We start from the raw sequence: 14,555 nt of genomic DNA on the forward strand, positions 1-14,555 counted from the left end.
TATTCAATGTTGGACATACTCTGAATAGATGGATGTAAATAACTTGTCCACTGATTTCTAGTGGGTCTGCTCAGAGTAACATTTGGTCGGATACCACCTATGGTACCCAAGATCTTAGAATTCAAGTTTGGCCATTCTTGATATGTGACAGTTATAGTGTAATTAGGTCTCCGAATCAGTGTAGCTCTTCTAACTTGGAGATTTGTAGAAGCAAGTTGAAGGTGATGTGCTACTTTAATTGACTAAAGTGCAAGCATGAGGAACTTCTGGCCCACAGATCTAAGTAGGCCCAGCAGGGCCCCCAATTTCATCTGTGAGGTCATTCCCCCCTCAAACCACACCCACCCGAGGGGCAGGTGGAGATGCAGCTGTCAATATACAATCGAAAGCCTTAAACTGCATTTCCAATTATGCACTGGCAAGGGAGGCTTGCTGTCACTACCCATCAGCTGAATGGTGGTGAGAGGAAGCCAGCTGGAACCGGGAGAACTTGGTGGTGCAGCCAATCCCACAGAAAGAGTTTGAAGTCTGCACTGATCAGTGGTAACTTTAAGCCCTGCTTGGCTGGACTGATTGAGAGGTGGGCACCTGTCAGAATGGCCCACCAACAGAAGCTGGTAATCATCCTCTTCTCTTCTCCCACCCCCCACCTCCTACCCCCCGGGGCTAAAGGCCTCTTGCACCTAAGAATATGGAATCCAAGCCTAAAATACTATCTGACCTGACAGTGGCCAATATGCACACTTGTGAGTTCTTTGGAAGTGTGAGTAACTGATTTAACAGAGTGGTCACCATTTTAAATAGTGATAGACTTTTAATTCCCCCTCCCTTAATTATATCTCTGGTTGCTGTTGTTATACATGTATGACATTTTACAGTTGAACCTGAGATAAGTAGGTAATAACTTATGTTGTGAGACTTTGTATTTTACTGAGTATTTCTCATTATAATTGCTTTATTTTTTATATTGTATAGATATTACGTTAAGTATTGATATATATTGTTTCTTCCATTCTGTGTTGTAAACCATCCTGGGGTCTCTTGACAAAGGGTGGTATATAAATGGAATAAAATAAATAAATAAATACATTTGTATTGAATTGGAAGAATTTTTTTTGTCCTGAGTTTTGGAAAGGCTACAGGTAAAGCAAACTAAATTGGCCACTGCTTAGCTATAGCTTTCTGTTTTCTGATCTCTAGTGAATTTAGTGGGAGAGTCAAGTTTGGCTGCTCTTCCACACAGTAGATTCTTCTGATCACGCACGGAAATGGAAACATAATCCAGATTATCTGTCGATATTTACTGTATTGTTATAAATATTCACTCTATCCATTGTTTTATATAGCTTGTGTACTATCTAGTCTTGTACTGCTTTGTATCTCTTCTAATTATTGAGATATTTTTCATTCTTTATATATATATTTTTCATGCTCATGTATTAGTTTTGTTTTTGTTGGTTCATGATGTGGTCTTTTTGCATCCTCAAAAGTTGCAACACCAGAGGAGCACCAGATGCTAGTGCCTCTCTGGCCTGAAGAAGTCACATTACCATCTTCAGACTCTGAGGACTCCAACTAAGAGGCCACAATAGAACCACAAACTCTCCTGCTCTGCCAGAATCCTTCAATCCTAAAATAGGCTGGGCTCCATGAAGAGCAGAGGCTCTAGTAATCAGGAATGGGACTATCTGCTCAAAGGAAATTGCAGGTCTATTTAAGGCTTAGCCTAGAGTTTGCTGGTTGTCAGATAAATTATTCCAGCCTAGACAGCTCTTGGAGCTATCCAGAGTACTACCCATGTTCCTTTGCCTTTTAAACTTTGACTTCTGCTTTGCTGAACCTTCTTTATCTGGACTTACACTCTGCTGGGTTTGAACCTGTCTTACTGCAACCCGACCTGATTCTGCTTGTTGCATTCTGATTTGGTACTCGTGGTACATGATCCAGTGTCCCTGGACTATGCCTAGAACAAGCCCACACTTTGCTAGAATCCTGTCCCTCAGCTGTGAACTTTGCCTGGGGCAGGACACAAGGCTGCCCACAATTAGAAATGGGATGTTTCATCGAGTGGACAATTTCAGATATTTGGTGGATGGATTTGATCCAGCACATTAAAGGCCAACCTTCAGCACTGATGCCACAAGTGACAGTGGCAGGGAGGGGGTTGTGTTATCCCTGCACAGGAGTAAGATGGCTTGTGCAACTGCCTGCAGCAAAGAGTCAGGCCTGCACCACCCATACTTCGGCTTGGTTCCTAGCTCAGCAGATGAGAGAAAATCATGTCAAGGCATAGGGCAATGAGTATGTACTCCAGCACATTGGTCTTCAACTGGTGGGTTGGAACTCACAACAAGGTCACAGCCTGCTCTAAGGTGGTTTGCAACTACCACTATACAAATATATGGTAAAAAAAATTGGTAGGGGTTCCCAAATGCATGTTTGGGTTAAAAGGGGGTCTCAGGTCTAAAAAGGTTGAAGACTGCTGTTCTAGCACACACTTCAGAGCAACACTGCTGCTTTGTATTAACTTGTAGCATGCCTGCCAAGTAGGTTGCTACCTCAGGCCAAATGGTGCCACATTTGGGATTAGGAACGGATCTCCCTTAAACTTATATCAGATTCTTACACTGGACAGCCCTCCTCTCCCATGACACCTAACAAGCTACTCTTCTCTAGAGAAGGCTTTGGGACAAGGCCAAAAGGAGCAGAAGTCTCAGTGGGTTTCCTCAGGGGGCCCTTTGGTTTCCACTGGCTAGGCTTCATTGCCATAATGTGCCAACAGGTCCTATCAGAAATAAGAAAGTGCTTATCATGGAAAAAACCGCAACCCGTTATATCTCTTGTTTAAGTGCTGTACTTATCACAAGGAGAACACACATATCTCTTACGATATTATATAAATGTTGGAAGATTCAGGACAGACAAAAGGAAGTACTTCTTTACTCAGTGCATAGTTAAACTATGGAATTTGCTCCCACAAGATGCAGTAATGGCCACCAGCTTGGACGGCTTTAAAAGAAGATTAGACAAATTCATGGAGGACAGGGCTATCAATGGCTACTAGCCATGATGGCTGTGCTGTGCCACCCTAGTCAGAGGCAGCATGCTTCTGAAAACCAGTTGCCGGAAGCCTCAGGAGGGGAGAGTGTTCTTGCACTCGGGTCCTGCTTGCGGGCTTCCCCCAGGCACCTGGTTGGCCACTGTGAGAACAGGATGCTGGACTAGATGGGCCACTGGCCTGATCCAGCAGGCTCTTCTTATGTTCTTATGTTCTTATTATAATATATGCTCTCCTTCATACACATGGGAAAATCAAGTCTGAAAGGAACACAAAAGCATTGTTACCAACTCTGACTAGTTAGAATCTGAAAGCAACACAAGTTTTGTTCAGTGAAACTCAATTCATATATGTATTTGCTACAAATTCAGAAAACCTCTTGTCGCTCTGCAGAAGAATCCTGCTTAAAGCTCAATTCTCTCAAGTTTGGATTACTGGAATGAAATAGAAAAACTGCAATGTGCCTCAGAGATGTTACTTTACTGAAGGGTACTTCAAAAAAAAAGTAGCTTTGAAAGCTTCAAATAGGTGCTGCACTCTTCAAATCGCCTGGGAAATCCAGAATAATTCCTTTTCAAATGGGCAGTTAGACAACTAATTTTTGTGAGATTCAACTTAAGGGCTTGATTCCTCAAAAGTGCTGCTCTTGGCTTATCAACTATGGATTCACCAAACTTCCTTCAAGATTGCACTGCTAGAGTTTTCCATCCAAAGTTCAAACTCTGTGTTTACATTTTGCACCATGGCAGACTATCCCAGTACAGTAGGGCCCCACTTTGCAGGGCTTCGCTTTACAGCGTTCTGCTAATGCAGCGGTTGTCAATTGCAGAAAGACCCCGCTCTTACAGCGCTTGTTACGCTTTTACGGCATTTTTTTGCCGTCGGGCGCCATTTTGGTCAATGTAAGTCAATGGGTTCTGCTTTACAGCAGTTTTCGCTTTACAGCGGGGGTCTGGAACGTAACCCGCTGTATGAGTGGGGCCCTACTGTATGTTTGATTTCAGGTGATAAACAAACCAAGTCAAGATATTGGTTGGCAGCGAGAACAGTGTTAAGTAGTGGCTAGATATTTCAGAATAGGACCTGGGAAACCAGGGTTCAAATCACCATTCACCCATGAAACTCACAGGGTGATCTTGGATAAAATGGAGTGGAACCATGTCCACAACCTTGAGCAACTTGGAGGAAAGGTGTGATATAATTTTAATAATAAGTAAAAAAAAGTATCATTTTTTGAACTGTACAAGGGCCAACAACTCACTGCTGCCTGAGCAAACAAAATGCCAAGAGCTTTTAAACTCTCTCCTAACAGAGCTTCTGTCAAAGTTCTTCTATTATTCATTCCAAAATGCTACAAAAAAGTGTTTATTGTGAGCCCAATGTGTGTTGGAAAAATTCCTCTCTTAAGGGCGTTATAAATGTACAAACAACAAAAATTAAGAAAATGGGTAATGGGTACAAAATAAAATACAGTAAAATATATTCTCATAAATTCATGTTAAACTTTTAAAATGTATCAAGTTCCTTTGCATATAGTACAAAAATTAAAATCTAATACATCTACATTAAAATATGTCTTAACAAAACCAAGTTAAAAACAACCTCCTGAAAATGAAGCAATCCCCTCAGCAACAACTAAAACACTCCCTTAAGATTCAAAGTGTACCATGAGATCTTTTTAGAAATGGCATAATAGTACGAAAACACAAAGTTGGCTTCTCATGCATCCTGCACAATAACAAAGGAGTGAGCAGCTGATGTGCATATGGGAGAGCTGGAACATAACCCTGGTCGCTGTTCACACTGGAGATCCTTTGCCTGTGTTTGGGAGTGAGCATAAGTAAGGGGGAAATGCTGCCAATGCTTCTTCTGCGGTTCACACTGCAAAGCAGCAGTATAAAACATTCTGCCTGCATTTCTTTCTTATGCATACGTGCACACTTCCTGTCCTACTAGCCAGCCCCATTACTCTCCCATTCATTCATTCTCTCTCGTCATACCCCTGCAGAGACACCCAGTTCCCCCTCTCTCATATACACACTTTCACTCACACAAATGTGGGTGACGTATCTCTCTCTTAGCCTATTTCCAGCTTGGTCGGCCCTCTGAGAGTGGATGCCACTCTCAGAGTGGAGGTCTTCTAACAAGCAGACATTCTGGCAGCTGTGCTGAAGCTGACCATAGAGGGTACCAACTAAAGGGCCAAGTAGATGCTCCACCTAATGAGCTTTCGGCGCCAGTTGAAGACCGGCCTATTTCAGCAAGTCTTTATGGGGGCCCAATGAGCTGGCTGGCTTTAATACTTTCTGCTGCTGTTGATTCTGTTGTTTATGTCTGCTCTGTTACTGTACTCTAGTATGGGTTTTGACTTATTAAATATATGGTTTTATGACCCTGATATTATATTGTGAAAAACAGTAGGCAAGAATTCAATTAAAATAAAACCCAGGCAAGGTCTGTGGTCGGCCCTCTGAGCGCACCAAGGGCCACCTGGTTACCTGTGTGTTCCATAAACCAAGCTAGCTGTATGGGCAATTTTTGCAAATATATTCTAGCTGAAATTTAATTTTTACAGCCCATTGATCCATCTTTGGATTTTTACAGCCCACTGATACATTCAGCACTGACTACTCTGACTAACGGTGATTGTTCCAAAACCTTTAGCAAAGATTTCCTTACCCCCACAAGTCTCATCACTGGAGCTCTTAGAAACTGAACCTAAAACCTTATGCATGAAGAAAAGGTATTCTGTTATGGAGCTATGGCCCCTTCCCCTACAACCTACCACATCACACACACATACAGAAAGACACACTGGGTGGTACCCACTTGCGTAACAGAACGTTCTCCCTCTCCAACTGCTGTGCGTCCCCAAAATCCATTCAAGTGGTTCCCCCAACCCTCCGGAGCAGATCTGGAGAGGGCATGGGCACTCACAGGGAGAGGGGAAGGGGCAGTTCCATTGCATAAGCGGAACTCCTTATGTTGACATTGCCCAGTGGGGTCTTGAGGCAGGGAGGAGAGAGCCTGGATAAGAGTCCTGAGTTACCTGTAGTATTATTCTGGTACAAAAGTGTAGCCTTTCCCAAGAAATCTGAAGCCTATTATAGGAGTGCCAATGCTTTAGTCTGGCAAGGAACTGCATGGGAATGGATTTGATCTTCCCTGTTTGCTGACCTTTGTGTTCAGCATATTATGGGGGTAGGCAGGTGGACTGGAATCTTCTGGTAGATCTCTGGGTGATTCACAATAACTCAAAGATTTCTAACTCCCCTTTGACAATAGCAAATAAAAGTAAACAAATAACCCTCTGATATAGCAGGCATTGTGCTAACTGCTTCTCTGCCAGCCTCTGCGTGCTTCACCCATAAACTGAGTAATAATTGGTTGCCTTTTATCTGACCATTGTGCAGATCTCCTGGCCCCTTTTGGAATCTCTGTTCTCTAATAACTCAACTGCAGACTGACACTTGTATATGTACTGGCTATCCCAGTGTATGGCTCATAGAGTGCAGTAGGTAAGTGGCCCTGCCTCCTGACCCACCCACTTTGCATCTGCCACTATTCTGCACCTGGCTCCATTTGGTGGACCACGGTTTCTAGTAAAAACAAAGCAAAGACCAATGTACATCCTATAAATGCAAAGGACTGTGCCCCTTGGATGATAATCATAAGCTGAAGAAACTGCTCTTAATGGGAAGAGATTGTGTCTAACTAAGTTTTACTCTGAGTATACTAATTGAAATTGATAAACATAAGTTAGTCTTTAATTTCCATGGGTCTACTCTGAGTAAGACAAGCATTAGATACATCCTAAGCTGCTCTCTGCTGGAGCCACCTGCACTGATCTCAGGACTTCCGCAAAACAGTAACGCAGTTTACACTGATTAAAAACTTACCTGTTTTGCCAAGCCTATCCATGCATGATTTAGTTTCCTATATTTGCTTTGAAAGTTTTATTGATTTTTTATTTATTTTTAATGGTGGTGGGTTTATGTATACAGTAGAACCTCGCTATAACGCAGCTCGCTGAACTGCAGATTAGAATATACCACAGGTATGACAATGTCCCTTGAGTAAATACTGTTTACAGAATGCGGCTATTAGTATTAACATGGAAGCCATATAATGCAGGTGCATCCTTTGTCCCCTGACCCCAGCGTATAGCAAGGTTCTACTATATTTGTTTTGTATTGTTTTATGGATTTTAGCTATGTTTTATCTATTATTTTATTTGTACATTGCATGGACAAGTGGTTTATACATTTTCTAAATAAGTAAGATAACATAATTTGCCTGCTCCTCTGGAATGAGAAGCAACTGCCTCTACTGTAATAGCAAACTACACAGCACCATGCAAATATTTCCATGTATGACCGCAGATTTGCTTATTTATTTATTAAATTTCTATCCCGCCCCATAGCCGAAGCTCTCTGGGCGGTTTACAACATAAAAAATCAATTACAATATAAAATATACAATTCAGCTTTGATACAGTTAAAAGGAAAAACAATACCACATTTTAAGTAAACATAAGCAAACAATAAATCTCATAACATAATAACATAATAAATGAAACAAAACCAACAGAGCAGTTATAACAATATCTACAACATTCTCCAATGTCTCATATAAAATATTACAAAAACAACAACACATTTTACAAAACTAAACAATGAAATAAGAGCTAGCTAGCATTACAAATAACATAATAAAAACCTAACAGAGTAATAAAACAAGGAATCTTCCATGATCTTCTGATCTTTTGTCTCCAGGCGACCTCATTTGCTTGAGCCTGGTTTGGATCTACATTTCTTGGGTTATGCATATGCTATTTAGGCTTGTTACAAGGAAAAGCACCTGGTTTATTGTGACGCCCTTCCCTGGCTCTCCCTGTCAGGTTCCTACCTGCTCGTGGTTACTGCCTGTCACTAGGCACCACCAGGGACTCCACCAGTCCGGACTGTCCTTTTTTATGGTTTCTCTCCCCGCTCTAGCACAGATCTCAACAGATCCCCCTGCTAGGCAGCACCACCAGTCACATCCTATAACCAGTATTCCCAGAGACTCTGTCTGAGTCTCTCTATCAGGTTACCTCTGTGACTGAGTGCTTAAGCTGTCCCCAATCCCTTTGATCTTTATATATAAAGCATACGATCCTGGTTTGCTCTGAATACTTGTGGTGTTATATTCTTCCCTTCACCGCTGCCACCAATTGTTACAGTTTCCCTTCAGCCTTGGTAAGCACCTTGCCCTCCCTTCTGGTCTGTATAACCCCAGCCAAGGATCAGGCCTTCGGTAAACCAAATATAGTTTTTATTAAATAACAGAGATAACAAGATTACTTTATAAAGGCACATAAGCATATGGTTTCATCTATTTCTGGTACTTGTCTTAGTATTAATCCGAACTCCACACTCTCCTCACATCCACCAACTCTCCACACAATCTCCTCTCAAAAACCCACCAAAACAACCCACTCACGTCCACCCAGATTTAACTGTCATCCTTCCATTTATACTCTCAGCCATTCTAAACACTCAGCCAATCATCCAGCATTCTACTGCCCATTTACTCCCCCCTCCTCTTTCATTCCACTTACCATGTATCTCCTATACAAACAGCACTTACCATATATACATTAATACAGGAACATCACATTTATATCTAGCAAAAGATCCCCTTCCTCTCTAGGAAGTGTGGTTAATGGGATACGTGAGTGCCAGGCTCATACACTTGGGCTTCCAACAGACACTTGGGTAAAAATACTCAATGAGACTGCAAAGCAGGGCTGGCAAGGGGTGTGGCTCAGGACTTTCCAAGGGCCAGACAGAGAAGCATGGGGGGCTGCATTTGGGCCCCAGGACTGAGGTTCCCCATACCTGCACAAAGCTGACTGTTGATCCAGACTGTTGCTACAAAGTCAAGGCTGATGGTCCTCGTAGCTCAGTTCTAACTGCTCTCTGGTAGTGACTCTTCCTGATGCCCAAAATCCATTTAAAGTGGAGATTATTGAACTTGTCCCTGGATCTTATGAATGCAAAGCATGTACTTCACTCCGGAGCTACAGCCCTTCACAATATATTCCAATGACAGTTTGGGTTTAAATCAAACTTTGACTAGCCCTTGGGTTAAAATAAACAGGACACACCAGTTTTCAACTGTAACCCTATGCACCGTTCCTTGGTGTAAGCCCCACTGAAGACAGTAGGACTGGCTTCAGAGTAAACAAGTACAGAATTGCACTGTCAGTTACTTTTCTGCAGACAAAATTTTTTTGCTGTGCTTTCATAACCATTTTCAAATCAAACCGCTAAGCTGGAAAATATAAAAATGACACTGGTAGACATAAAGGCTCTCCTGTGCTTTTCGGCTTTCAGAAAGCCCCTCTTGTAAAAATTCAGTCAAATCCCATGAACGTCATGGAACAATAGGACAATAATCTGTCACGTTTCCACAATCCCCCCTGGACTGATTCCAGTAGTTATTTATGAAACTGAGATGCCAATGGTCACTTTGATGACTAAACCATAAATTAGCATGAAAAGAGAATATAAATTTGATTTCACACAAACAACAAATTGCAAGGCAGCAAGGATATTATTTAGTTTCTATCGACATGTCATGGGAAAAAAAGTCAGCAAAATATGTGCTACATCTTAATAACCCTCCAAAGTGCATAATACATCTAATATTTGATTTGCTCCATTGCCTTGGTTATAAGACCCGCATCACGTGCAGAGTTTTAAGTTTAAGATTTCAAAAAGTCCCCATTCACCCTTTCACTATTTGAATTATTCAGATATAACAGAGATAAAAAATAAACATTACACTTGAAAAATAATGGGAGTACTCTTGTATTTGCTCATCCTAAATATATAATTAATTTCATGCAAGAAATGAAACATTATCAGTATAAGTTTAGACTTCACGAAGAAGTCTGTTTTTACCCTTACTGACAAGTATACTCAGCGACAATGAGAGTATTCTGCTTGCTTATTAGCAATCTCTTCCTTTAAAAATGAAGCATATAAAGGTTAATAATAATAATAATAAAATAATAAAATTTTATTTAGCAGACGCCCATCTGTCCGACTGAACGGACACTCTGGGCGACTTACAATATAAAATACAATATAAAATACAATCTACTCATATACATAATCATCACATTATTAATATCATAACATCTCATCTGAAGACCATCTTACATTACATTACATTACATTAGATATTACCAGCTATATAAAGAATTGTTTTATACCATCTAGGGACTGCTTCAACATTTGAGACTTACACTGCCACAACATTCATTTACCAACTTCTCAGTAAACATGCCTAAGATTGCACTCCCATTGCAAGAGCAAATCCTACCACATCTCACTTGTTTTTATTTTTGACCCAGGGACAATCTGATGCAATTCACAGCACAATCCTAGACATGTCTAAGTCCTACTGAGTTCAGTGGGTTTACTTCTAGCTAAGAGGATATAGGATTGTTTCACACAGATGTAATTATTGTATGTTGTTGTTATTTATGGAGTTCGTTAGCCACCGTGAATGTCCTTCTGGAAAGGACATCCCCCCCCAAGCTTTGTTCTTTCTCCTGCAATAATTAGTCAGTAATTCATAGCAACAGAGCATGCTCAGTCCTCACTGGGCTGGTTTGGGGTTTCTTCTCTTTCTACAGGGTTTTTTCCCCTGAAGATTTTTTGAAAGGTTGCAGCATTTGGGGCTTTTTAGTTTAGAGAAAAAGTGGGTCAGAGGAGACATGATAGAAGTGTATAAAATTATGCATGGCATTGAGAAAGTGGATAGAGAAAAGTTCTTCTCCCTCTCTCATAATACTAGAACTCGTGGACATTCAAAGAAGCTGAATGTTGGAAGATTCAGGACAGACAAAAGGAAGTACTTCTTTACTCAGTGCATAGTTAAACTATGGAATTTGCTCCCACAAGATGCAGTAATAGCCACCAGCTCGGATGGCTTTAAAAGATTAGACAAATTCATGGAGGACAGGGCTATCAATGGCTACTAGCTGTGATGGCTGTGCTCTGCCACCCTAGTCAGAGGCAGTATGTTTCTGAAAACAGTTGCCGGAAGCCTCAGGAGGGGAGAGTGTTCTTGCACTCGGGTCCTGCTTGCGGGCTTCCCCCAGGCACCTGGTTGGCCACTGTGAGAACAGGATGCTGGACTAGATGAGCCACTGGCCTGATCCAGCGGGCTCTTCTTATGTTCTTAATAGTGCTTTTTGGGTGCATAAGGATCCACAACCAGAGAATGAATTTGCTACTAGTATATATTCATAATCCTAACAGCAATAGATTTGCCATCTGAGTGTTTGTATGCATGTGTGCATATTATATTTCCTCTGACGTGAAATCTAAGGTAGACAGATTATAGTTGGGAAATGTGGTATCCTTGCAACAAAAGCACATATATGATGAAAAACTAATGCACAATAAATGAGTAAAGTGTGCATCTTTCATGTTAAAAACATATCACACAGACAGCTTCTTGCTAAAAGTGAAGTTTCTGCTTATGTGTATTATCTGAACACATTGGGAGGCTTGCTCAGAGTAGGACCACTGAAGTTAATGGACATGACTAACTTAGGCTCACAAATACTTTCAATGGGACTTAATTGAATACAACTCATTAAGGCTTTAGTCTGTACACAATGATTTGAAGATAAGTCGATGAAAATCAATGGGACTTATTTCTGTGTAATTCTGTATTGGTTCAGGCTGTGTGATTTCATCTCCTGATTGACTACAGCAGGGGTTGCTAGCCTCTGGTTCTCCAGATGTTGCTGGACCACCAATCCCATCCAGCATGGCCAATGACTATGCATTGTGGGAGTTCAATTTCTTTCAGTATGTTTATTGCTTAGTCCAAAGACCATTGCAGAGCAGAACTAAATACAGATCAGACATTAAGATATTAAATGACTTTCATACAATGTCAATCACAATTAAAATTAATAAATAAAAAACTAGTCTTAAAATAAATAGAGCTTTACTTGTAAAACAGTTAAGCATTGCTACAACAGGAAATAAAATGATATTTAATATCATGTCAGAGAGCATTTTATGCACTCATATCTCAAAATCTCTATGACATAGTGGGAGTTGCAGTCCTCCAACGTTCGAAGGACCACAGGTTAGTCACCCCTCTACTAAAGAAAAAGAAAAACATAAAATCAGTTTTACAGCTTCTGGATATGCAAAATTAGTACAGAATTCCCAACAAACAGTGGGAAAACTGCTCTATGGGAGACTGCAGACCATGTGGAGCACCCCAGATTTTCTCTAGATAAAGAATCTTAGGTAGCAGGAAAGCCTCTGTAAATCACCTTTGAGAAAGTCACTGCATTTTTAATTTATTATTATTATTATTATTACATTTGTACCCCACCTTTCCTCCAAGGACTTCAGGGAGGCATACATGGCTCTCCCCTCCCCATTTTATCCTCACAAACAGAAGAACATAAGAAGAGCCCTGCTGGATCAGGCCAAAGGCCCATCTTGTCCAGCATCCTGCTCTCAGAGTGGCCAACCAGATGCCTACAGGAAGCCCAAAAGCAGGTCCAGAATACAACAGCCCTCTCCCCACTTGTGGTTCCCAGCAACTGGCATTCAAAGACATATTGCCTCTGACAGTGGAGGTAGGATAACCCAGTGAGGTAGGTTAGGCTGAGAGATGGTAACTGGTCCATGGACAGGTCACTCAGTGAGCTTCATGGCAGAGTGGGAATTTGACATTTTAACTGCTACATCACATCGGTTCTCAACTGGAGTAGAGAGTACTGGGCTTGACTGTTGTTTGATTCAGCCCAACACACCTTAATATGTTCATTTCTTCAAAGGCCTCAATGAAAACAAATAACTCTGTTGTGTATATACACATTTATTAAGTCAAAAACAGGTTATATTTCATCAACAATAAGACATTCAGGGGAGATATGTAACAGACTGGAGTTGTATTTAGAAAGAGACAGCCTTACCTGCCGGTGTATCATTTCCAGACTAGCTTTTGCTTTGTTCATTAGTGTTTCTATTTCTGCCGAATCTTTTATGTTTTTGTTTTCTCGGAAAGCATCTCTTATTCTTCTGATGGCATATGTCCTAAGCAAATATTTTAGAAGAAAATACGGTTGCCAAAATTATGAAATGTAAACTGCAAAACAACCATAATGATGGAGAGGACCAAGATGTTAAGTAATACAGAAAGGTTCTTAACTAACAATCAAGCATTTATACAGTGTTTTTACAGCACTTTAGAGTGTTCAGAGCACATTGACCCAGTTTGCACATAATTGCTAATCCAAACCATGGTTTAGCATGAACTTGTTGGCTTCCAGAGAGGAGATTGTAGCCGCTTTGGTCCTCAGGTTTTGCTGCTGTGAGCTAAGCCATGGTTTAGCTTAGCATGTTATCTGAAGTCAGGCTTGTGATTTGTCTTCTTCCAGGCATACCACGAGCTGTAACCAAGGTCTGTTACTAACTTGGGATTTTTTAAAAATCTAGGTTATTACATGGAGTTCATCCTTTATTATCAAGAAAAACAAGCAAAATCAAGCAAATCCCAGTGCTCAAGAGTCCTCCTTGATCTCTCAGTGGCTTTCGATACCGTTGACCACGGTATCCTCCTGGACTGCCTGAAGAGGTTAGGCATGGGGGGCACTGTATTGCAGTGGTTCCATTCCTTCCTCTCTGGTAGGTACCAAAGAGTGGCATTGGAGGATGAGGTCTCGGATCCTTGGCCTCTCACTTGTGGGGTGCCACAGGGTTCCATCCTCTCCCCGATGCTGTTCAACATCTATATAAAGCCACTGGGGGCAATCATCAGGAGATTTGGGCTGCAATGTCATCAGCATGCGGATGACACGTAGCTCTATCTCTCATTTAAATCTTCACCGAGGTTGGCTGTAGAAACCCTGTCCAAGTGCCTGGAGTCGATGAGTGGCTGGATGGGAAGGAATAAGCTGAACCCTGACAAAACCGATGTACTGTTTGTGGGAGACAAGGGAAGGCTGGGGGATGTGGACCTGGTGCTCAATGGGGTACGATTGCCCCTGAAAGACCAGGTCCGCAGCCTGGGGGTCATTCTTGACTCCCAGCTGTCCATGGAGGCTCAAGTCTCGGCTGTGAGCCGGGCGGCACTGTATCAACTCCATCTGATACGGAGGCTGCGCCCCTACCTTCCCAACCATCTGCTCCCACTGGTGGTACATGCCCTGGTCACCTCTCGCCTAGACTACTGTAATGTGCTCTACGTGGGGTTACCCTTGAAAACGGTCCGGAAGCTGCAACTGGTACAGAATGCAGCGGCTCGTCTGATTAAAGGCAGCCGCCGGCAAGATCACATCACTCCATTGCTGAAGGAGTTGCACTGGCTACCGGTTGTTTACCGGGCCCAATTCAAGGTGTTGGTTTTGACCTTTAAAACCCTACACGGTTTTAGCCCAGTCTATCTGAAGGAGCGCCTCCAGCAT

At 41.8% G+C, this 14,555-nt stretch overlaps 1 protein-coding gene across 2 annotated transcripts in view; it reads right to left on the reverse strand.

Annotated features, from left to right (window-relative positions):
* The window catches only part of LYRM4 (LYR motif containing 4), a 76,131-nt gene that overhangs the window by 57,533 nt on the left and 4,043 nt on the right, over positions 1-14,555 (reverse strand). For both annotated transcript variants that reach the window (XM_061591281.1, XM_061591273.1), the window contains exon 2: positions 13,065-13,185. In XM_061591281.1, coding sequence (XP_061447265.1) covers positions 13,065-13,185 — 121 coding nt within the window. The remainder of the gene's footprint in view (positions 1-13,064; positions 13,186-14,555) is intronic.

The sequence above is a fragment of the Rhineura floridana genome, chromosome 1, assembly GCF_030035675.1.
Source record: "Rhineura floridana isolate rRhiFlo1 chromosome 1, rRhiFlo1.hap2, whole genome shotgun sequence".
In the NCBI taxonomy this organism is placed as follows: Eukaryota; Metazoa; Chordata; class Lepidosauria; order Squamata; family Rhineuridae; genus Rhineura; species Rhineura floridana.